The 24697-nt window shown below is 44.2% G+C and overlaps 1 protein-coding gene and 1 long non-coding RNA gene across 13 annotated transcripts in view; one reads left to right on the top strand and one right to left on the bottom strand.

Annotated features, from left to right (window-relative positions):
• Positions 1-24697, bottom strand: part of PALM2AKAP2 (PALM2 and AKAP2 fusion) — a 480648-nt gene that overhangs the window by 325439 nt on the left and 130512 nt on the right. For 9 of the 10 annotated variants that reach the window (XM_081790931.1, XM_060609057.3, XM_060609059.3 and 6 more), the window contains exon 2: positions 2083-2128. In XM_081790931.1, coding sequence (XP_081647057.1) covers positions 2083-2127 — 45 coding nt within the window. In that variant the 5' untranslated portion in view covers position 2128. Of the gene's footprint in view, positions 1-2082; positions 2129-2605; positions 2721-24697 lie in introns of those variants that run through there. The other variant, XM_060609054.3, reaches the window with a different exon arrangement.
• Positions 6625-24119, top strand: LOC132663092 (uncharacterized). Of its 3 annotated transcripts, none has more exons than XR_009602892.3 (4): positions 6625-6712; positions 11196-11287; positions 21686-21740; positions 23767-24119. It is a non-coding gene; the product is annotated as an uncharacterized LOC132663092 (long non-coding RNA). The 3 variants fall into 3 exon arrangements; XR_009602890.3 differs by having other exon boundaries at positions 11189-11287; XR_009602891.3 differs by lacking the exon at positions 11196-11287.

Here is a 24697-nt window from a genome sequence, read left to right as displayed (position 1 = left end):
GTGGCAGAGAGAGGCACGGTTTGCCGAATTTGGAGAGTGTGCACTAGGCCAAAGTGTAGCATAGAATGATTTATTGATATGGTCTCAAGACCCACTGCCCCCTCCCTTCTCTCACTCTCTCTCTCTCTCTCTCTCTCTCTCTCACACACACACACACACACAGTCATTTCACTGAGAGTATCTGAACCAATAACAACGCATACATTAATTGAGGCTGATATGTTCATGAGAATCATCAACATCCTCCTAAGTACAGGACAAACTCAATTCCACAACTGAATATGCACAAGTATTTGTGCATGTACTAATCATATAGTCAAGAGAATTCCAAACTACTGGCTGGATCTTTCTTGAAAATCCACTTGGCCCCTGCTGGGATCACCCAACTCCATTTGGAAAGGGGTGACCCCAGTGTGAGCTCTACTGGCTCCCTGTTCAGAGAGCAAGACCTCTCATAGAGCTCAGCTGTTCCTCAGGCATCCAGTAAAGCTGGTCACGCAAAAGCAGAAAATGTGACAACTGTTGGAAACCTTCCCACAGCCTATGGGAGCAACTGAACGTTCTCTGGAGCAGTCACTTCATGGGCGGTTAAAGCAGCCTATTATTCAGTTTATATAAAACACCCACCAGCTACTTGGCACCAATAACTGAATATCTCCATTCTTACCAAGTTCGTGACACAATGGCCACACTGCCTTGCCACTAGGTTTAGAAACCATAAACAACTTCATTAACCATCAAGATACACATGCACAGAGGGAAAGGGAAAGGAAAAAAAAAAAAAAAAAAACTTTCCTGAGTTCTGAAGACCAAGTTCAAAGATTGCCCAACAGGCAAAAAAAACCATAGCATTTCAACATTGCCAACAAATGTCCCTCTCACTTCAGTGGTAAAATCTCCAAGACATTTCAGATTTGAAGTCGTTGATAAAGAGGTTCTCAGTGCTACGGAAATCATATCAAATGCTTCTTTTAAAGAGAAGGGCCTGTATGCATTTTCCCTATGAAGAACCTGTCCAAAGGATTTTGAAAACACTTTAATATACTTTGCTTCCAAAACATTACACATCGTTTCTCCAACAAATTTATATGTGTTTCCAGAGAACTCCTGGACCAAAAAAAAAAAAAAAAAAAAAGGTACTTAGGTAGAAGAACGTCTGGAGACTCTTTTATGCCAGTATGTTAACAGGCCTTCTCTTTTAATTGTTATTATTTCATATAGCAGCAGTAATCATTCCCTCATCTGCAAAGGAAATATATAATCCAGCTGTGGTGGCTCCAGTGAAAATACCACATCTGTGGATCATTGGCAACACTGTGGCAAGATTGCTCAAATCTACACAGTCCCAGAAAGTTCTGTTTTGTACTCAAGATGCACGAGGGTACACTTTTCTGAAAGTGCATGTAAACTTTGCCAAAACTGGTTGTGCCTTTGTATGCTAAAAACAGGTTTCAGATTATCCACCCCCTTAAGAAGGATGCTTTCTTGGAACATTATGCCCAGGACCCAGTCGTCAGCAGAAGTCCCCAGATCCCGTCCGGATGGAGGCTTGTGCCAGCGTCCTTGCCAATATCAAACAGCACAGGGGAAATTAACGCCCCGGTTTCAGGAGGAGGTTTCTACCGCGTGGCTGGCAGTGGAGCTGACTGCTGGTTTCCCACTTAGGAGACCGAACAGCTTCCACAAGAAGGGTGGCCACCGCTCAGGTCGCCGTTCTCTTGGTTCTCCAGGGTATGCAGTCAGAGTAGTAGGGATCACTGGGTGATAATATTCCAGGAATCGCCCCTTCCCCCCAAGCCCACCCCCATGCGTCTGTTCGGTCTTTTCCCAAAGCCCAGTAGCAAGCATTTTATTTCTAAGCCAATCTTCCACATTCAAATCCCCAGCCCAAAGCGCGCCCTGGGGGTTTCTGTCTACAGACGTAATAAAAGAAAAGGCAATGTAGCTGAGCCTTGACAGACTTTTATCCCCCAAACACATGCCTTGCGGCTACTGTGCCAGAACGTCGATGGCCCCAAAACACTCGGGGTCCCCTTCCATCCCAGACAATAGAGCAAGGAAATAAAATGAAAGTGGACTTACTGCTATGGCTTGCAGCCTTTCCTTGTGCAATTCCGCCTCTGCCATCCTGGAGAAGGGCACACAGGGAGGGGAAAAAGAAAAACAAAACACACGCTGTAGTGACCTGAGGAAATGGATGGGCACCCCGAGGGGCTGCGCTAGAAGCCTGGCGAGAGCCGAGGGGCGGCCGGGGATCCGCTCTTGGGGTGGCGGGCAGAGCTGTGCGCACGGCTGGCTTGCCGGCTCAGCCTCCGGCCCCCGCCCGCCTGGCTGCGCCCCAGCGCCGCCGCTAACTGCACAGCTCCCGGCCGCCGGCGGCCGCGCCAGTCGGGGACGTGGGCCACGGGCAGCCGCCGGGAGGGCGCGCCCGCCCCGCGCTGGTCCTCCGCCCTGACGTCTCGGCGCCTCGCTCCGCCCCTGGGGTGTGGGGGACCTGCGGCCGCCGCCCCCCTTGGCTCTAGGCGGGCAGGAGACGGCGGGCTGTCGCGGCGGGGGAGGTGGGGTCCCCAAGGCGCGGACGGGGAGCGCGCGTGCGGGTGGGCACCTGGGGCGAGGGCGCACGGCGAGAGGCTAGGGCGCACGGCCGGCTCCGGGGTGGACGCGCGCTGAGTCCGGGCAGGGCGAGGTGGCGCCAGTGCCAGCCAACAGAGGGGCCTGAGGCAGAAAGCGGGGCCCCGAGCGCGAACTGTGACGTGTGGGCTGTGGCCACCGAGTGTTCTGGCCGCCTTCTAGCGCATGCCAGATACTTGGGCTTCACGTGAGGACGTTTCCAGTAGGGAAGGGCTGCCTCGCCCGCATGCCTTAGATGGCGAGGTCCTCGAACGTCAAGTGGACCGAGGGCAGGGTATAGCTTAAAACAGGCCACCCCTCTGTGAGGCCAAATGCGACTTAGGAAGACAGCAGAGAGTTTGTAGCCTTCGGAGCTCCACCAGGAGGGGCTTCACAACTTAGCTGTGAAACCGTGGGCAGCTCACTTAACCGCTCTGAACCTCAGTTTCCTCATCTGAAAAATGGAGTGTCCTCAGTGATTAATGAGATAAACTATATAAAGGTGCTTTGTAAAGGGCAATCTGTCCTGATCATTATCCTGTGACATTCTGGGCTGAAACGTTGAGTCTTTTCTTCCGTATGCCGTCTTGGAAAGGGCAAGTGGGATCTGGTCACTGAAATGCTTCACCTATTCTTTAAATAGTACTAAAGTGCATCTTTTGCGACAGGCCCTGGGCTGAATGTGAAAGATGGATCAGACCCAGTCCAAAAGGAAATAAATGCTAAAAACAAAAGAAATACTTCTTAATATTCAGGAGGGACCTGCTAAAATTCCGAACATTCATAAGTAAGCTTTCCTGTATAAAATGAAATCATAAACACTGAAGAAAAAAAAAAAAAGGCAATGTGACCTCTATAGACCCTTGATGATTCTATAAACACAGGACTTGAAAGGCATTTTAAAAGGCATGCACATCAAATTTCCCCAAATCACCTCTTTCCTGGGCAAATTCTTGCAATTCAACTAAATTGCCTTTTCAACTTTCACAGAGGTTTTACCTGTCACTTGATGAGCAATTACTCCTCTGCCCGAAGACTGAAGTTAGTCCCCAAAACAGTTTTACTGATTGATTGTTTTCTCTTCCTTTTCATAACGGGTGTGGGTGGAGCTGTGTCTGTGTCATAAATCGAAGCCAATGCCAGATTCCACATTCTCACTCCAATATATATCCAGAACTCCTACTTTCTGGCTGAGATCTATCCCTTTCTTCAAATACTTCATTTTCTCCTCACTTCCAGCACCAGCTCCCACAGGACAAGTTCTTTCCAGGGTGTTTGCTCACAAATAAACCAAGCTGTTATTGCTTCAGCAGAGTGACTGTGTACCCAACAATAGTGGAGAGTAACAAGATGAGAAAAGTGAGGCCCATGAGGTTGAGAGACTCAGCCAGAGCCATAAAGCTGAGATTTAAACTCAGATCAGACTCTCCAGAGCCCATGCTCTTTAGCACTCAGCACAGGTTCAGCAAGTGATATGGTTGGCGGGGGGGGGGGGGGGGGGGGGGGGGGCAGACCCCTGTAATAAGCAAGTAATGAATAAGAACTGGACTGTACATTTAAAATTTGTTTAAATGGTAAATTTCATGTCATGTATATTTTACCACAAAAAAAAATTTTTTAAAGGAGTAAAGAAGGGAGATGGGATGGGAGAAGAGCCTGGTCACCTGTTGGAAATGACCAGTTGGAAAACTCTGAATCACAGGTGAAAAGAATCAGGATTGGGGATATAAATTTGGGTGTCATCTATTTTGAGGTTATAGCTAAAGAAATGAGAATGGCCAGAGTGAGAAAACAGAACAAGAAGAGAAGAGTGGCACCTGGGTGGTTGAGCATCGACTCTTGATTTTGGCTCAGGTGATGATCCCAGGGTCGTGGGATGGAGGCCTATGTCAGGCTCCGTGCCAAGTGTCGACCCTGCTTAAGATTCTCCCTCTCTCTCTCTCTCCCTCCCTCCCTGCCTCCCACCCCTCTCCCCTGCTCATGCTCTCTCTTTCTCTCTCTCTCTCTCTCTCTCTCTCTCTCAGAAGAGAAGGAGGAGGAGGAGGAGGAAGAGGGGAAGGAGGAGGAAAGAAAGCCCAGTAAAGGAGTCTGAGAAATATCATCTGAGAAGCAGAAGGAAAAATCAGGAGGGGTGTTTGTATCAAAAGCCACAACAGGAGAAAAGGGGTTTTCAAAAGGGTCAGATGCTTCTGAGAGGTCAAGAAGGATGCAGACTAAGAAGAGGCTATTGGCTTGCGCAGTCAGGAAGCCATAGGTGACATTGGGACAGTAATGTGTGTGTGTGTGGAAAGTCAGCCCGGAAGTGATTATAGGGAGTTGAGAATGAATGAAAAGTAAAGGGAAAGCATCTATGAGTATAAACCACTCCTTTCAGATCTTTGGATATGAAAGATGAAGGTGATTGGAGGAACAGGAAGGTGGTCTATGGGAAGCAGGGTCAAGTTAAAGGGTCGTTAGGTCAGATAAGACTTGAAATGTTTCTGGAATGAAGGGAATTTTGGCATCAGGAAAGTGAGGCCAGAGACACGATCAGAAGGGAAAATAAGTATTAAGTCTCAGATTAGACCATGAGCACTGGTAGCTTTGGAAGGAAGGAGTAATTAAGCAGGGCAGGAGGATGGAATGGGTAGAAACAAGAAGAAACTTTAAGATGAAGGAGAGAAAAGTTGAGTGTGTGACACGTGGCTTTGTTTTCCCACCTAATGGAAGGATCATTGGGGTGGAGGTGGGGTGGGGGACTTCAAGAGAACAGAAATGATTTGTAAAGAAGCTGTGGAAAATGGGAAATATTGAGACATGGTTCCCAACCAGAAGTTTGCATCAAAATTTCCTGGAGCACATTTCCCTGAACATATACAGAAATAAATTCCTATGGGGTGAGGTAGGGGTTAGGGATGGGTTTAGAACCACTGTACTGAGTTTACTAGAAATAGACAAAAGATTCGTGACCAATTGTGTATACCTCCTCAGTGGTTTCTAACTACCTAAGACCCATGATACACACTGGTTGTGTGTTTACTCAGCGTTGAAGACTGTCAAGGCATGTATGGCAAAAATTCAAAGGAGAGATGAGATTCAGAATGCTGAACCCTGGGGTTTTGTCCAGGTAGAGGTGTAGCCGACTGATGTTGTTTGGATGCCCAATTTGCAAACCCCTTTCCTCTTTGGGGAATTCCCATATCACAAGCCATAGTGAGAGTTGAGAGCCACCTCTCATCATAGAACCTGGGAAATACCAGACACTTGCTTCCCCAGATCCCACAAAAGCGACAATATGGCATGCAATCTGGGCTCAGTCAGGCATGAGCATCTGCCAAGGATCTTGAAGACACAGCATCCCAGAATTCTTTCAGGCTGGTAGCTCACCTTTGGTCCTGCCCATTGTCCAAGCCCCTTCTCTAGCCTTCTCGGCTATTCTGTGAATACACTTTCAGTTCCTGCCTTCTCTGCTCCTATCAACTGGAATCAGTTTCTATTGCTTGTCACTAAGAATCCTAAGTGAAACAGGAAGGCTTGTGAAATGAATGGCTGATGCTTGGCCACAGAGCAGAGGGAAAACATCTTCTCCTCTCACAGCACGGCTGCCTTCAAATCTCTACATTTTAGAATTTGAAAAATCATTGAATCCATTACAAACACAGACATTTCTAACCCAAATTATGCCACTTCTTTCATAAACTTTTATTGTGTAGCTATTCTGTACTAAACATTAGGCTATGGCTTGATATCACAAAGAACTCATAGTCCAGTGCTAATATTGGTGACTTGTTGTCTTCCACACATTTACAATCTGGAAAGATCTATTACAATGGTGCAGAATGTGTGTAACGAATCACTAGTTCATGCTGGGATATTAAATTGTGTTGTGTAAGCACTACCCGTATTGTTTAATGGTTTTTCTGATAGATGCTGCATTCCAAAGCATTACATGGAGAGAATACGGAATGCTAGATTTGCAAAATAGATGTTTTATTAATAAAAGTTTCAGTCTATTTTAGAGCATGAGTCCTTTGGGAACCACAGATGAACACAGCCTACTCCCCTGGGGGGAAAACAGGAGCCCTGTAAACTGAGAGGGAAATGACTTGCCAAGACCCGTTGAGTGAGTAAAAGTTAAAGTCTTGTTAAGTGGAAGCTAGGAGCGTGAAATTTCAGAGTAACCTGAAGCTTTCTCTTGACAAAAGTAATTTTAAAAGGAATGCCCGGGTCCTCCACAGTGTTTGTATTCGTATGAGCTCTCTTTTGCCTTTTAGGGTCTTATAGAATATGTAGTCATTCAAAACATATGTGGTAGCTCTGCACAGAATCAAAAGGAGGGGAACGGTGGTTGGAGGCTTTTGGCTCCTTTGGTTGTGAACAATTTAGGAAAGTTGATGGGATTTCAAGTATGTGCTGTGTTTCTCTATGTGATTCGAATGATAGATTCATCTAGAGAGTTTCCATGGGGCAAGAAAGAGAAGTTAGAAAACAGAACCAACCAAGATTAGGCTGGATGTCACTTAAGATATATGTTGACTAGGCTCTGTACATGGAAGATTCAAAATGAGCAGTTGGAAATCTATCTAGAAGTGAACGTTAGTATCTTAGTTTGATGGCTTCCTTTTCTCTTGGTTCACTCTGGACATGTCAGCTGACTGATGCTGTGGGTCAGCATCATTTCACGAGAGGAAATGAAGTGGTATAAGGAAGGTATATGGGAATTAGAGCAGGGTAGTTAAGGATCATTCTACATTTGTCTTGCTTGATACTCACATGTTGGCTCATAATAATCCTGTTACTGATAACAGTTTTGAAAAGTGGGATTAGGAAGTAGTAGGTGGGTGTTACACAGAAAAAAGGCATGAACTCTACGGACAAGTGTGAATCCCGGCCCAGAGATTCATCGACTACACCCTTTGAATTCTTTTAGGTGCCCTTTCCTTCTCTTTAACATGGGATGATAACTTTAACCTCATTGGGGTGTTGTGAGAGATCAGGGCATCAGCATAAAATACTGAAAAGAGTGACCACAGCAGCTGCTCCAGAACCAGTAGGTCCTAATTACTCAACCCGATGTTGCTTCATTAATAATGTCATAGATGGGACCAAGTGAGTGACTTGGTTTTATCCATCCTTTTATGTAGGCATTTTTTTAAGAAAGGGGGTGAATTATTATTATTCTTAAAATTCCTCACATTAGTTGGTACTTGTATTTTCTCATAGAGGGGGATTCTGCTCTGTCATTTGTTGTCTAGAAACGTCATTACCAGGCTCTTTTTTTAACGATTCATAGACACTTAGTCATATCTTTTGGACTGAATCAATTTAATAATTATAAATAAGAAGGAATGAGAAGGAAATGCTTAAGAAGAGATGGATGAAGTCCTAGGAAAAGATGGAAAACAGGCTTGATTTGGGGATGTTTGGGAAGAGAGCTACATACCTAGGTATTAAAGGTGCTCTTCGGTGGAGTTGATTCTAGGTTTGGGTACAAATTAGCTACAAAGGGAAAAAGTCTTTGGGAAGGCCAGTCTGGTTATGTAATGCCAGCAGACACAATTGGGTCATTGGCTTCTCAGAGAGCTTAGGGGCCAGTCTAGTTTGCCCTAGTACAATGATCACGATGTGCCCTGTCAGCTTGGAATCCCTTGTTGCAGTGTGGCCGTCGACACTTTCATTGTTAGCCATGACTCGATAATGCTGTACACATTCTGGAAGTCAGCATTACTGACAGGAGAGAGACGTCCTGTGGTGCTGGCTGGGAAGTGACAATGGCCTATCAGTTCAGTCCTGTGTGCTCTCCTGGTTGGAGAATGAGTAATCATATTGGGAAAGCTTAGCTTCAGCCCCTACCACGTTTAGATGCTAAGCCCACATGATGCCCTTTGTAAGGTCTGGGGTCTCAATCTCACATGATTACTCACCCTCCATACGCTAGCAAATGTTTACGAAATCCAACTCTCCCAGATGGGGCCCCCTGGACAAAGTGCCTTTCCCCAAAGCAGCTCAAGGTAGAGTGGAAAGAGCATAAGAAAAAGTGTCGATCTTAGGTCCTAATCCTAATTCTGCCACTCACTGTGTGACCTCAAACAAGTCACTTAACTTCTCCACACTGAGACTTTCTGTTTGTAAACTGGGAAGAGGGACAGCTAACTACCTCACTAGGTTCTTATAAAGATGAAAGGAACTCATGAATGAGAAAGTATTCTGAGAACTATAAATGCTCTGTGAGTGTGAAGGACTACAGGGAAAGGGGTGACCTCAAAGTTAGGGACTTAGGGACATAATGACTGGTCAGCAGGGAAATATTTGCAGATCTGTGCAACACTGTAGCAGCCACAGGCTTGGTCCACGGGAGAAAAAACCCTGTTAATACATGAGACAAAAGAGGCTTCCAAGTTTCTGATGGGCTTCTAAGACCATCAAATCAATAAATGAAAATGATCACCACCACCTAGGACTCTCATTGACTCCTGATGTTCCTCAATCACTCAAGTGATTCTGCTTTCTCTGGTCCAAAGACAAACAGCCCCACATTCCGAGCTATATATTTAACTAGCTTCACTAAATGCAGAAAAGTGTGTAGGGGTCTGACGATAAGACAGGAAAAGCAGAGAGAAAGAGAAGGAAACAGAAAAGCTTGGATCTTTTGTGCCAATTGTATGTGTCGAGCCTATATTTGAAAGCTACTTGATCTGTGTTTACATAAATGTGTTCTCCTTTCTGCATTCATTCAGAGCTAAATTTAACCCACTAGAGGGGAAGGCATACTTGGGGAGGTGGAGGTGGAAAAAGAGCCGACACAGAGGCGGATGCTTGACTGGGAGCCAGGAGCACTGGGGGAGCTCCAGCACAGGGAAGATCGCCCCTCTGGAGGCTCCGAGGATGGAGTCCATGCGACTTCACAAAGGGACATGTTTTCATTAGAGCAGATGTGCCCTCCATTTCTGAGAAGCATGTGAGCTCCCAACAAGACGTTTGATCTTGTGTGTCGGAGAAAGCAGTTCCCGACTCTCATGAGCTCCCATGCCTGGCCCAGCCCTTCAGGTAGTGGACACTCAGCAGCTCTCCAGGCCTCCCCCAAAGAACGCAGTGTCTGTCCCCATGGGAAAAGTAGCGGGGAGACTGGCAGGGCTGCTTTTGACGCAAAGTTGAGCTTGCCTTCCGTGGCGGTGCCATTCCAGACATGTTCCCTCCTGGGGCAACTTTCTTAGGATAGGGGGTGGGGGAGAAGGAGGTTGTTGCATTCATAATCTGAGTTGCATTAAGTGTTATGCACCCATAACGAATACAAGATGGTTTTGCCTGTGCTGGGACTCAGCCGCCGCCCTCTCTCAGTCCTTTGTGATCTCTCTTCTTCCCACTCAATTACCACTCTCCTCCTCTAACTCCTTACTGTTCACTCGTCTCCGAGTCAAGCCCTCAGTGGGCCATGGTTTGCAAATGGACCAGTCCTTGCCACTCAGATAGGTTTTCCTATGACTGGAGAGTTCTCTGCTAGAAGCGAAGACTTCCCTACAGAACAGGCAGTCAGCTTCCATCTGGGACTCGGTCCCCCCTTGTCTTGTGGAAATATCCCTTTGTTAGGATGGGGGAGGGGAGGCCCCTTGGCTTCTGGGATGGTTCTCCTTTATTTGAGGCTCAGCTAAGTCACCCCAGCATCTTGTCAAGCTTTACCCTGTGTATAGCCTCTCCTACTCTCTACTCCTCCCCAGAGAACTTGACACCTTCTTCATCTGTTTGTCCCACTCCAAATTTGGTGCTTTCTCATACCATATGCTATGTCTGGAATGTAGCCTCCCCCTCGCTTTTCTAACTTTCCAAGTCTCCTCTTGTTAACTCCACAGAGTTCCAGAAATCCCAGCCCCTCAGGGTATGCCTGGCGGTCCCTTTGGGAAGAAAATTGGTTATCCCTCCTAATTCCTAACATAGTGTGTGACTTACAAATTGATTGCTTGATTTGTGATTCTTTCAGTTAACTTTAAAAATCATAAAATCAGAGCCCTGAAGGAGACCTTAAATTAATCAGTATCCCTCAGGCTGCCATGATGGTTGTTGGCATGTCACAAAGCTACTTAAGTTGGGAGGAAGCATGGGTTGGACAACCCTGGCCTTAAATACCTGTTCTACCACATAATGACCTTGAGAAATTTATACGACTTCTTTGAGCTTAAGTTATTTTATCTGTAGAATGGGAAAGATAATAGTATCCATTTCATGAGATTATTGTGACCATCAAATGAGGTAAGGTATCCAAAGCTCCCGACATATTGTAGGTGGTCAGTGAATAGTTTTATTATTATGAGCATAATCCTATTTATTCATTGATACCTGTATCAGTCTGGATAGTTTTGCCTGGATGTGCCTGTGTTCGAGGGAAGGCTCCTGAGTTGCTTGTTTGGGCCAGCCCCGGGTACTATGGACTGCAGGCTTGTGTCCCCCAAAATACATATATCGATACCCTAATCTCCAATGTGATGGAGACAGGGCTTTTGAGAAGTAATTGGGTCATGAGAGTAGAGCCCTTGTGATGGGATTAGTGCCCTTAGAACAGGAGGCTTTAGAGAGTTTGCTTTCCTCTCCTTCTCCACCATATGAGGACACAGTGAGAAGACAGCCATCTGCAAACCAGGAAGAGGTTCCTCACTAGGAACGCAGTCTATCTGCACCCTAATCTTGGACTTCAGCCTCCAGAACTGTAAGGAAACGTTGTTTGTTGTTTAAGCACCTTATGGTCATTTGTTATAGCAGCTCACAGCTGACTAAGACACTACGTCTGCCCATATGGCCCTTCAGACTAGAGCTGCTCGTGAAGGCTCTCGACTACCCTTACCACTAGAGTTTGCTATCCAAGGTCTTCTGATGGTGTGCAAACTTTTTCATAACACTTTGGCTTTGCCAAAGTCTGCACATATCATGAGAGACTGAAAGAGAGAAAAGTGCAAAGTGTTCTAAAGTGATATATGTTACCATCTTGAACAGTGATCCTAAGCTTTGCGGGAGGGCAAATCACAGAATCCTTTTGAGAATCTGGTAGGAAGTAGGGGATGTTTCCCAGGGAAATGCATATGCATACAACATTTTGTGGACAATTTCTGAGCTTTCAGGAACCTTTTGAATTCTTCCATGGATACCCTGAGAAGATCCATGGACCTCTGGTTAAAAAAAAAAAAAATTCTCTGCTCTGGAACCTAGAATATCAGAACAATTGAGAGAGACAAGAGAAAAGATTTATCTCCAAGATCCAAGAAGTTCACCTTGGTTATTAATGCAAGAGTGCGGGAAGTCTGGAGAACTCATGCGTAGCCTCATCGTGCCCCTGACCTAGACAACAGCTGCCCAAGCTGCTTGCTATTGGCTCTGAGAGCTGCCTTCCTTTGTTCCAAATCACAGCTCTTGGCAGAGAAAAGGCACTGGGCCAATGAACCCTCTCCCTGGGCATGAGCTACCTCTCTCTCTCTCTCTCTCTCTCTCTCTCTCTCCCAACCTGAAACTTCCTCTGACCAATGTCTATCCAGCCTTTAGTCCTTCTAGAATGGCCTTCACTTGATCTCCCCTGAAAAGATCTGTCCTGCATCTGTATACAGCAGGTAATCTTTCAATCTATTCTTGACTCCTAGGATTAGCTTGAAACTGCTTTCTATCCAAACAAATACAGGTATCAGGACCATGCGTTTGAACAGAATAATGAACTGATTTGTCCATATCACCCTCGAACAGCATTAGGCTGTACTTCATCAGGCACCATTATGAATAGCCTACAATATTCAAAATCTACTTTCCAAGGCTGGCCCCACTTTCTTGCCTCCACCACTGCTGAGGGAAGTCATTTGACTTCCAGTTTGGAACTACCAGCAAGAATTCGAGCTTGACCCAAAACCACTGGACTCTCTAACTTCCAAGGAAAACAGCCCGTCGCTGAATTAAAGACACTGTTAGGTTGGTTGGAGCCAAAACAAATGGAGCAGCCTTTTCCTTAATAAGGGGGAAGCAGCCTGTCCAAGGTGGTGAGGCAAGCAGCAAATGAAGTGTCAGATTTCAAACCCTAGCACCCTGGAAAGCCAGGCAAATGACAGTGTCTTTTAGGATGACTTCAGGGCAGTCTGAAGGATTGAAGTAAAACAGTCTGAGCAAGTGAAATCCTAAACTTGATAATCCCATTATTTTAAAAAACGTCGTTAACAGCCCTAGTCCGTAGAAGAGACATTTGGTAAGAATATGACCATTGTCAGAAAAAAAAAAAAAAACGGGCAAAGATACACTTTGCCATTTTACTTTAACAGAAATATGAACGAGTGCTTTCCTGATTTGTAAGAAAGCAGAAACAGATTGATTTAAGTAAAAAGCTGAACGTTTCCAAATGTCTTGCTAAATTAAATAAAGGTTTGAATGGAGTGTTAGAGAGAATAGCTTGAGTTTAAGGGTAAAATTTTGGTTTTTTAAATTTATAAACATGTACATGATGCTTATTCTGTCCCTGGATCCCTTCTAAGTGATTTGCAAGCATTAATTGATGTAATCCTCCTAATAGCCCTATACGGGCTGCATTATTATACCCATTTTACAGACAAGGACACTGAGACACAGAGAGCTTCCACCCAGCTTCTAGGTGGCAGATGTAATAATATCAAGTAACAGGCTTGTGCTGTTGGAAGCTTGTACCTGAGTGGGGCTATTTCAATGTGGGGGGGGGGGGGCGGCGGTTAACTGCATTATAAATAATATGCAATTAAAAGAGTAAAAGTGATTTCTTTCATTTTGAGGTACTTGGATCATCATCCTTCTGAAGGGATAAGACCTCAGATACAACCATAAAAAGGGGAATCAACTAAGTCAGTTTCTTCTACCATGCCTTTCTTTCTTTTTTCCCATCCCTTTGTCTGTATGCCTGTTGGTCTGCCTGCCTGCCTGCCTTCCTCCCTCCCTCCCTCCTTTCCATCCTTCCTGGTCCAAGTATTGGGCACACACTTCTCACCAAGCGTTGTCCCAGGTCCTGGGGATCAGCAGAGAACAAGACTTACATTCCAGGGAAGGGAGAGAGACATGAAAAGCAGGGAAATCTACAATATAACTTCAGAAATGTTCTGAGGAAAACTAACCACACTAAGAGGAGAGAGTGGTGTGGGGATGAATAAGTGACACTCTATCAGAGAAACCTGAATGGAGTGAGTGACAGAACCATGTAAATAACAAGGGAACAGTGTCCCGGGCAGAGGGAGCAGGCAACGGAAAGCCTCTGTGATGGGACACGGCTGTGCTCAGCACCTTGGAGAGGCAGCAAGGAGACCGGTGTGGCAGGGGCAAAGGGAGTGAGGTGATAGTTGTGGGAAAGGAGGACAGAGAGTGGCCTGGTCAGAGCACGGCCTCAGGAAGGTATGGACAAGGTGTGAAGGAACGTATTTATATTTTAAAAGATCACTCTGGGGATGCCTGGGTGGCTCAGTTGGTTAAGCATCTGACTCTTCATTTTGGCTCAGGTCATGATGTCATGAGTTCGTGAGATCAAGCCCCACATTGGGCTCTGTGTTAACAGCTCAGATCCTGCTTGGGATTTTCTCTCTCCCTCTCTCTTTGCCTCTCCCGCTCGCACTCTCTCTCTCTTTCTAAATAAATAAATAAACATTAAAAAAAAAAGTAACAGATCATTTCGGCTGCCTTGGAGGAGGCAGGAGAGAGAGAAGATTCAAGCAGGAGACCAGATGAAGAATCGCGTGGCGTTGACATGAGAGAGGGTTGACATGGGAGGTGGTAGTGGTAGACAGAATGATGGCCTCCAAAGATGTTGACATGCTGATCCACGGGCTGATCCTGGAATCACATGCTGATCCACGTGCTGATCCATGTTACCTTACATGGCAAGGGGACTTTGGCAGAGTGGACAGGAGTGGGCACTGAGGGAACTGTCACATGGACAGACTCGGAAAGCCTTCACTCCAGGTTGGAGAAGGAGCGGCAGGGGACTGAGGAGAGGGGACATGAGCCCTTGGCTCAAACCCAGTTACATCATTTCTCCAAGATCAGATTCCTCCATTGGAAAACGAAATTAATAGTGCCTAACCCATACAGGTATCTCGAGGGTGAAAGGAGACAATCCATGTGGAGCCCTGGGCCCGGTGCCTGGCAGGTACCGAGCACTCTCGTAAACGCCGAACAGCAACATTCCTACGAGAGGGGTCCGGTGCCGCGGCTGAGAGCGTTGCCAGGATAGGGTGCTCGGCTCACATACCAGCTCTGTATTTACTAGATGGGGGACCCTGGGCAAGGTGCTTACCTTCCCTGTGCCTCAAGTTCATTCTAAGTAACCTGAGGCTAATAATATCTACCTTATGGGCTACGTGGAAAGGTCTGTCTTGGCCTTTATTATTCTGGCAATGAGGATGATAAATAATGCATGCCTTCTAAAAGATATAATTAGTATTGACTCTAGATCTTATGAATCATAAAATATGAAATGAAAATCCAAAGGATTGGTTTGCCACGTAAACAGTAAGAGTCTTTGTAATCAGGTATTTAAATAACTCATAATTTTGCCTAATCAACATGCAGCCAAAAGTTCACGCGAGATAAGTGAAGCTGCTCTTGGCTTCATTTCTGGGGTGATTTCAGGATGCTGTGAGTCCAGTCATATACTCAGCAGCGAGGGCCTCGCCGACAACTTAAACCTTGGACGGGGCTGCTTTGAGGAAATCACAATGAGTTTGCAAGATGCCAACGCAGTCTTGAAGAATTAACATCCTCTGTTAGCCGGCTCTGATTGTAACCTTCCACTCCCTCCCCTGCCCAGTGTGACTGGAGACCTCTGAGTCACTATACCTGGACCAAATCGAGGGCCAGGGACTTTGGTATTTAATGATGTCTAGAAAACACACAAGTCATTAGTGCCAAAAACAGAGGCGACAATACTATTCCCACTCAGCAGAGCAATTGGCTTAGCAGTTTAGACACACACACACAAATGGCCCTTTTATGGGTAAAACGATGACCCTGAGCTTTGAAATCTTTAGAGTGCTAAGTGTGTGGCATTTCCTTAAATGCCTTCTGAAAGGGCTCCTGGGACAGTAATGAATGTTCATTTGACATATCTTATCAGAGAAGTCAGAGCGAGCCTGCCTGTGTCTCCTCCCAGGGTTTGGCAGTGTTAGTGACAAACTGGGGGAGCTTCCAGACAGAGTGTGGCACGAGGCATGTGACAGGCCCGGGTGTAACCAGGAGCCACATGGCATCCATCACAATTGGTCCCCGTATTGACATCGAACCCCTGAAGAAGCCGTGCGCCCACCACATCTGCTTGGGCTGAGGGGCTGCACTCACAGAGGGGTCTGTGCATAGCAACACCAGCATCACGGTGGAAATGCAGATGCTCAGCTAGCCTGAAACCTACTGAGTCAGGATCTGCATTTTTGTAAGATCTCTCGGTGATTCGTGTGCACGTTCAAGTTTGAGAAGTGCCGGTCTAGGGCCTGCTGGGTCCCAACTGTGACAACACAGTGGAGACTCGGGATGCTTTAAAATAATGCCGCTCCCTGAGATCCACTCCAGAAGTCTATTAGGATCTGTTTTCAAATTTCCCGGGTGATTTTATTAGGCAGCTAGGATTAAGAACCACTGATCTAGAATCCTTGATGAAGAAGATGATTGTGGTAATGGTGGTGGTATGGATATGGATAAGGATATGGATAATGACAGCAATGATTGCAGGGACCTTTTGTGAGCACCTCCCCATGTCAGACTCTTCTTATTGCCATCTTCACTCACCAAAGTCCTATGAAGGGGAACTATTATTTTCTCCACTTCAGAGATGAAGAATTAAGACACAATCTAAGGTCACACAGAGTGGATTGGGTAGAGACAGGATTTGCACTTTTAACCTCTTTACAAATCATTGAGCCTGTCCCAGGCTGATTTTATCAGAATCTCTGAGGATGGGGTCTAGGGAGCTTGATTTTAAATTTATACACCAGTGAATCTTTTTCATACTAAAGTGTAATAGGTGAGAACCATGTTTTATCCAGTCCCAAAGTGGTTTGTTAATTTAGGACTTTGGAAATGGAGAAGAATCAGGGTACCCTGGGGAGCTATGAGTTTGTTCAGCAGTTACCTTGAGCATCATGTACAGGACTGTTTATATACATAGTTGTTCATAATTTCCACTACACAGATGTAAGTCCTAAGTAGCCACATTCCTTCTTCTAATAACTAACTGGTCAGATCTTCTTATTGCAGAAGGCCCCAGTTTTAGTTCAGGTTTTTCCCTGTGGTTCCATATGATCCATGACTCAGTTTTCCTTTTCCCAGTTATTATTCATCCATCCAACCATTCATCCATCCATCCACCCACACATCCATCAATCCACCCATCCATCCATGTATCCAACCATCCATCCATCCAACCATCCACCCATCTACTACTCAATGCCTTCAATTACCGACCACACTGGCTTTGGGATGTAGAGTTGAGTAGGGTGCAACCCTCACAAAGCAACAAAAACATTAATGGGCCTTTACAGAACAATGAATAAAGTTTGGTGATGGAGAAATCAAAGATGCACTGGAGGTAAAGAGGAAAAAGCCAATTCCTGGGGTCTGGGGGAGAATGCCCAGGCAGGAGGGAGGAGCTGGTGGTTCCCATGAAGGCTTCTCAGAGGAGATTAAGTAAGAACTGCACTGCAAAGGTTGCATAAAGCCTCAATAAGGAGGGGAATGGTACATAAGGAGAGGAAAGAGGCTGGGCAAGGCCAGGAGGCAGGAAATAGTGCAGTCCTATTCTGGAGAGGTACGTGCAAAGTGGAGGGATGTGGGAGATGGCCCTGCTGAGATGAGGCAGGCACCCGGCCATGGCTTCGCTCAGCATGTCACATATTCTCCCGCAGGTGGTGAGGAGCCACTGAAGGGTATAAACAGGGAAGTTACTCTGGAAAGATCAGTGGGGCTATGTATTGAGAAAGGATTGTCATGTGAAGACTGTATGCAGGGAGACTGTTTTCAGAGTCTTTAAGAGAGATGGGAAGCTCCTGAATTGAAAATAATTGTGATAATGGTAGTGAGTTGAATAGTCCAGGTCCTAACCCCCCGTGCCTGTTAACATGACCTTATGTGGAAACAGAGTCTTTGCAGATGTAATTAAGGCTCTTCCAATGAGGTCATCCTGGCATTTCGGGTGGGCCTTAACCCCAATAACTGGTATCTTTATAAGAGAAAGGAAAGGGGGATTTGGGACACACAGACCCAGAGTGGGGAAGGCCATGTGAAGACAGAGGCAGAGACTGGAGTTAGGCAGCCACAGACCAAAGAACACCACGGATTCAGGCAGCCACAAGAACACAGGAGAGAGGCATGGAACAGATTCTCCTTCAGAGCCTCCAGAAGGAAGCAACCCAGTGGAGACCTTGATTTCAGACGTCTGATCTCAAGAACCGAGAACAAGAGAGGATACGTTGTTATTGTTATTATTTTAAGCCCCCCAGTTTGGAGTAACTTGCTCATCCTAGGAAACTAACACAGCAACTAACACTGAGTCCTTCCTCTATGCCAGGTACCATGTGAGTGGTTCATAGGCATTAGTTCATTTCGCACTCCCGACGGTTCCGTAAGGTAGGTACTAGTATTAGCATTCCCATCTATCAGATGGGAAAACTGAGGCATACGGAAGCTAAGTACTTTTCCCAGGGTTACAAAACCAGTAGGTGGCAGAGAAGGGCTCTACACACAGGCCGTCTGGGAGGAGAGCCTGCAGTCTCAGTTGCCTGGTCTAATGTGGGAGAGATGGAGAAGAAGAAGCAGACTTGAGGAGGTGGGGAGAATTACAATTAACATTACATGGCAGTTAACTGGGTATCTGGAGGGTGGGCAGGAGGAATTGAGCCCTCCAGATTTCAGATTGCTGCGGTGCCTCCAACCTCTGAGTTTCCATCAGCTTCTGTTTTCCATGCCATGCCGCCTCCCAGGATGTGCTAACCTGTCCACCTCTCTGGTCCTGTTCTTTGCATCTGCTTCTCAAGGAGTCCTCCAGGGCTCTTCCCAAATATGTCCTCGAAGTGGCCCCACTCCTTGACTTCCTGGACAGTGGTCTCGATGCCTCCTTCTCTCTTCTGGCTCTGGCTGCATGTTCTGACATCTTTGAGCTCTCCCCTGGCACTTAACTTCTCCTGACCCTACAATCCTAATGTTTATTCTAGTTTCTGCTCTCAGCATCCCTGTCCCTATCCTCCCCTGTCCCCATCCCCCTGAAGAATGAGAAGAGGCAGCATCCATGTGAAGGGCTGGTAGGAAAACCAGCCTTGCCTTGTCTTCTAAAGCAAAAGTTCACTTCCTCTGTGTTGTTTTCCTATTTCCCTTTGTTAAATTTCCCTTCCTTTACCGACGGCTGTGCTGAAGGCAAATGACAAAAAAAAAAAAAAAAAATGCTCAAAAGTACTTTTTGCTTCTTTGTAATAATTTAGTGGGGTTCTTTTTTGAGTTTTTTATGGGTTTTTTGTTTGGTGGTTTTTTTTTTTTTTTGGTTTTTTTGTTTTTTGTTTGTTTGGTCTACAGTGAGTGCATTCCATTAGTTTGGGTTGCAATGATAAAGCACAGGGTCTGCTGTGCTATTGCCACATATAGAAGTGTACATTGCTATTTCAAGAAATTGCCAGCCCTTACAATTCCCTCTGCAGATTGGTAGAAAATCTGCCAGTGGGCATAATTGACCAATTAATTTAAAGGTGGGTATTAGTATCATTCTACAGGTCTGCCATTAAAATAGGCTTTTACTATACTCTGAGACAAAAGTTCATTGGAAGGTCCAGGATATCGAATGGGCAAATGTTTTAAATAAAAAGTGGTTACTTAGACCAATAACCCAGGTGTCACTATACTTCCTTCCACTGACAAGGTTCGTGGCCCAGAGAGAAACTATTTGGGAGACAGAATTACATAAAGGGATAATGAGAAATTCAAAGGATTGAAAACATCCCTGAAATACTTTGGAAACCTCTTTGGAAAGTGCATGCGTTTATAGGATAGAATGCTATGTTTTACATTGTTCATCTTTGTCCTCAGACATCATTTCGCAACATTCCACAAAGTGATATTGTCAACATTCCTGACATATTCATCTGCTTTCAAGCATTCAGATTGTTTTTAGAAAAGCAATAGTCTTATTTGGGAAGAAATTTGCCATGTACCCTATTGGTTTGCTAGCAATTTAAAGTACCGTAAGATTAGATTTTCCTTTAATTCCAATACTATTTTATATATATATCCTATTGTGTATTCAAATATATCTAAGACATCAAATATCTACGAAAATTGTCTAGGTATTCATATTAAGTTCATTTTACTTAATACTGACTTTTGCTCCTTACATTCTAGAAATAGAACACAGTAAGTCATGATTAACTGAATATTGCCTCTGGAGTGGTCTTTAATGAACATAAACCTTCATTCAAACAATAGACAATCCAAAAGGAGATGTTAAAACTTGCTCACACTCCTTCAATGCACATGTTGAGATAACATACCCTGACACAAAATCAGAGATTGAGAGATAATTTGCACTTTACTTGGAGTAGAAAAGCAAACTTTAAAAAATAAGAAAAATTTGATACTTGAAAAACTACCAGTGAGCCACTGGGGAAAAAAATTCAGTATGTTCACATTAGAAGGATCAGAAAGGTAAGATTCCTCTTTTACGTGTTCACTTAACAGTATTTAATGAGCACCTACTATATAATAGGGACTGTGCTAGTTTCTGGGCTTATAGTGAGTGAATTTCTGGTAAGTGAAAGAAAACTCCTCCAACCAGAGCTTATAGATCTTCTTTTTACCTCTCCCTTCCAAGATGTTGGGGGAGAGGGAGCCTGGAGAAGTGCATAAAACAAAGTCTTTCAAATCAGAGTTCAGTTCAATCCCAGTACTTCATTCACTAGAGTTCTGTTTGGGGATAAACCACATAAACAACCTGAACTTCAGTGTCCTCATCTGCAGAATGGGAATAATAACAATTTGTAAGGTTCTCATGCAGATTACACAAAACACTGGGCACTGTGGCAGTGCTCCATACAAAGCAACAGTAAAGTAAGCAATAAAGAACATTATAACAAATATTAAACTTTTTTTCTGTCTCCGTATCAGTTTCTGCTCTGCCTCTCTCCCACTTCCTTTTCACTCCTTCCTTGTGACCACTGTCTAACCACTCACATAATTTTGGTGAGCAAGCCTACTTAGCCTAAATTCCACAAAGCAATGGGGAAATTGTTTCCCCTGGGTTTCATTGCAAAGGGCTGTGGCTTAGCGTAAAAAAGAGCCAAACACAAAAAGCTGCAGAGTATATGATTCCTTTTATATGACATTCTGGCAAGGACAGAACTATAGGGACAAACATCAGATCAGTGATTGATAGGGGCTGAAAATGGAGAGACAGACTGATGGTGAAGGGGCCCCAGGGAACACTTTGTGGTGATGGAAATGTTCCGTATCTTGATTTTGGAGGTGATTATACACCTGTATACATTTGTCATCACTCACTAAACTGTATACTCGCAAAGAGTGAATTTTACTGTATGTAAATTATACCTCCATAAACCTGACTTTAAAAAAGAAGACTGTGGCTTAGGGCCTTCAAGACTTCCTTCAGGAAAAAAAAAATCTATAAGCAATAGAGGAAATTAGTGATGCTCTTGGGAATACACTTGCATGAAACTAACTATAACAAAAACACACATTGATAGTCATCCTAAGAGAGGTACACAGTTCTCTGGGAATTCAGAGACAAGAGAAACATCCATCCAGGGATACCAAGACATCATGGAAGAGGTTGCATTTAAACTGAGTTTGAAGATTGCAGTTAATCACTGGGTTTTTTTTTTTCTTCTCTACCAACTATGATCAATATCTTAGACCGTAGCCTCTGTTTATAAGTTGCTTGCAAAATTTGTTATAGGTTTGCTGCATTTTCTATTCTAAAAGTTCATGTGTGATGTGTCTGCCAGCAATTAAGTGACTCACATTATCCTGCCCCTTAAAAAAACAATCGGTTTTGAGGCTACGTTTTCTGAGTTTGTGGTATTTAGGACATTGGTTTTTACATGTCCACTTATAAAATGTTCTTCCATTCTAGGAAATGAAGAAAAGTACAATGTCATTAGAGGAGACAGCATGGCCACGTGTAAGAGGTTGGAATGGGGTCCCAAAGCCTGATTCTATAATTCATAAGTGGCTCTACAAATCAAGATCAATAATCCAAAAGAAAAAGGGAGGGAAACTATATAAAGACAGTTCAAGAGAGAAAATACAGGGACATTTAAATGTATGAAAAGATGTTCAATCTCAATGTGACTAGTGAAATGGTAACTTCTCAATATATGTTTCTATGAATCAGTGAGACATAAGGTCAACCATCCAGTACAAAAACAAACAAATTAAAAAAAAAAAAAAAGGAAATGGACAGTTCATAGACCAGAAAATATAAATAGTGCCTTGGTACATATAACAAGATGCTTAAACTCACTCATACTAAGAGAAAGGCAAATTAAAACTGAACTGTTTCATACTCATAAACCTGGCAAAGGTTTCTGAGTTTGTTAACACAGCGTTAATGAAGGTGTAGGAAAATCCGCTGCTGCTGGGTCAAGTTTTACGGAGAACCATTTGGCAATGTCTATTAAAACTACAAATGCACAGTGACTTTGACCCAGCAATCCCACTTCTACGAATTTCATCCTACTGATCACCTGTGTGCAAAAATGACATGTTACTCACTGCAGAATAGCAAATAAATGCCCCTCGGTAGGGCTGAGTTTTTGTATACCATACAATAGAATACCTTTCACTGTAAGAGAGAATATGAAAGCTCTTCATGTACTGATAAGGACCAATCATCTAATCATATTAGAAACAAAAAAAAATCAAAATGCAGAAGAGTGGAACCATATGTTAACATTTAGGTTAAGGAAGGGGTGAGGGTGGTATTGGAGAATGTATGTGTGTATTTGCTTATATATACGTGGACCATCTCTGGAAAGATATGCAGGTAACTGGTAACAGATTTGTCTATTGGGAACCTCAGAGGAGTGGAGGGGCAGAGGCTTTGGTGGTATGCAATCTTTGTGCCTTTTGAATTTTAGCCCACATGAACATACTACCTACTCAAAAATAAATACACTTTTAAAATTAATAAAAATCAAAACAGATAAACCAAGGGGGAAAAGAGAGAAATCTGGGATGTACTCCTCATTCAGCCATTATGTTTTATGACCACAGACAAGTCCCTTCCCTTTTTTAAGTGGGGTCTCCCCATATATAATATATAAATAAATGAATGTTTAATATCAGATATTCATAAGGACTTTATAGAAAAATAAGTAGGATAAGGGGACAGGGGAGGGGTGGAGGTGGGGGCTGGGTGCTATTTTCAGATCAAGTTGTCAAGGAAGGGAGCTCCTTAAAAATCCAGAATCTCAGGCTCTGCCCCAGATATCTGGAATCAGAATCCCGAATATTATAAGATCCCCAGATAATTACTATGCACATGGAAGTCTGAGACACCCTGGTCTAGCTAACCCCTACTCATAGTCACCTTGAATGTGACCTCCTTCCAGAAAGCTTCTTTCACTCTACCTTTATTCTACCTAGTCCACACTGAATACCTTTCTCTGGTCTCCCATGATCCCGTGTGTTTCCCTCCATATTTTTTGTCACATTAATAATTTTCTGGATTCTTCTTCACCTCTACCAGAAGATATGCACTGCTATCTCACAGTCCTCGGCATAGAGCCCAGCAATACGTAACAGGTGTAAATAAATATTTCTTTAACAAACGAATAAATGAATGGATGAACCAGGCCAAATAAAAATGTGTGGAAATGTGTTCGGTTATCTTTTTGACATTTACTTACTCTCAGACATTTCTCCCTTTGGGTTCTTGCTATACGTTCAACTGCCAACCCATCGAGAAAGAACAAGCACACCCCTGGAAATAGCTATGCTCCCCATCCTCCCCCATGGCAAGAGCTCAGGCATTTTAACAAATATGACTCTTCCAGCTAAGTCTTTGCTTGCCTATGGATTCAGCTCAGATTAGAAATAAAAGCTTTAGGTTCAGATGACGTTTTTGAAGGGCCAGAAATTCCCTAGAAATCCTACCTTCATCTTGCCCTATGCGATGCGTTTCCCAAACTGACTCAACTTCTTATTTTGCAGCTCAAACTCCTGCAGAATTCCAACCACACAGAGGAGAGGGGCTGTAGGAAAAGCCCAAGCACGTGGTGTATCAGAACCCATTTACCACCATGTGTGTATGTGACTTTCAGGAGTGAAATGAAAGGGATGCTGGCCAAATCACAGCATGGCGGGAGTTCCCTCCAGAGGCTGGCCACAGTGATGGCAAGAAAAGCAAACAAAAGGAACATTCTTTCTCCTCGTGAGTGAAACAAAGACCCTACTGAGAAGACTGAAGTGAGCAGTAGAGCTGTAAAATCAACAGAAATGGGGGCTGTCTGTGGGGGAGGCATCTGGTTTCAATGTAAACATCCTTAAAATGTTTCAAGAATGAATGCGCATTTGAATAATTTATTACTAAACTTTTTTTTTTTTTTACCATGGATATTTAGGGAAGATTCAGAATTGAAGATATCCTCACCTATGCCCAACTCAACTGTAGTTCCTACTCAGTTGAGACCTTTTCTGAGTAGAGAACATTTGAAAGCAAATGAAACAGAATTGCCTGTGCAAATCCAGGATCGCCTGGCTGGAGGAAAGTATATTCTGAAAGACTCACATGAACATAGAACGTTAAGTAGATTGTACAGTTTGCACAGGAAGCCAGGGTAGGGGTGCGGTGGGGGTGCCAGTGCCTCTCCCTGCTCTGGTTTCTGTTGGAAGTTTCTGCATTGGGAAAGAAACTTGTCTTGAACTGCACTTGCTGCTTCAGATCGTGCATGTAATATATAAAGTTATGAAAGATGCTCTAGAAAAGAGCCTGCAAATTAGTGATCCAGGCATGTTTTGTTTGGGCCACACTAGATCTTAAAAAAAGAATGTCTTAAATTGGTTGCTCAACATTTAAAATTGTTCTGCACGGCAACAAATGGCTGGATCAGAATAGAACCCATTTGTTAATCACCTTTAGAAA

Source organism: Panthera onca, chromosome D4 (assembly GCF_046562875.1).
Source record: "Panthera onca isolate mPanOnc1 chromosome D4, mPanOnc1 haplotype 2, whole genome shotgun sequence".
In the NCBI taxonomy this organism is placed as follows: Eukaryota; Metazoa; Chordata; class Mammalia; order Carnivora; family Felidae; genus Panthera; species Panthera onca.
The sequence above is the reverse complement of the archived record's forward strand: the minus strand, read 5'-3'. Positions and strand labels throughout refer to the sequence as shown.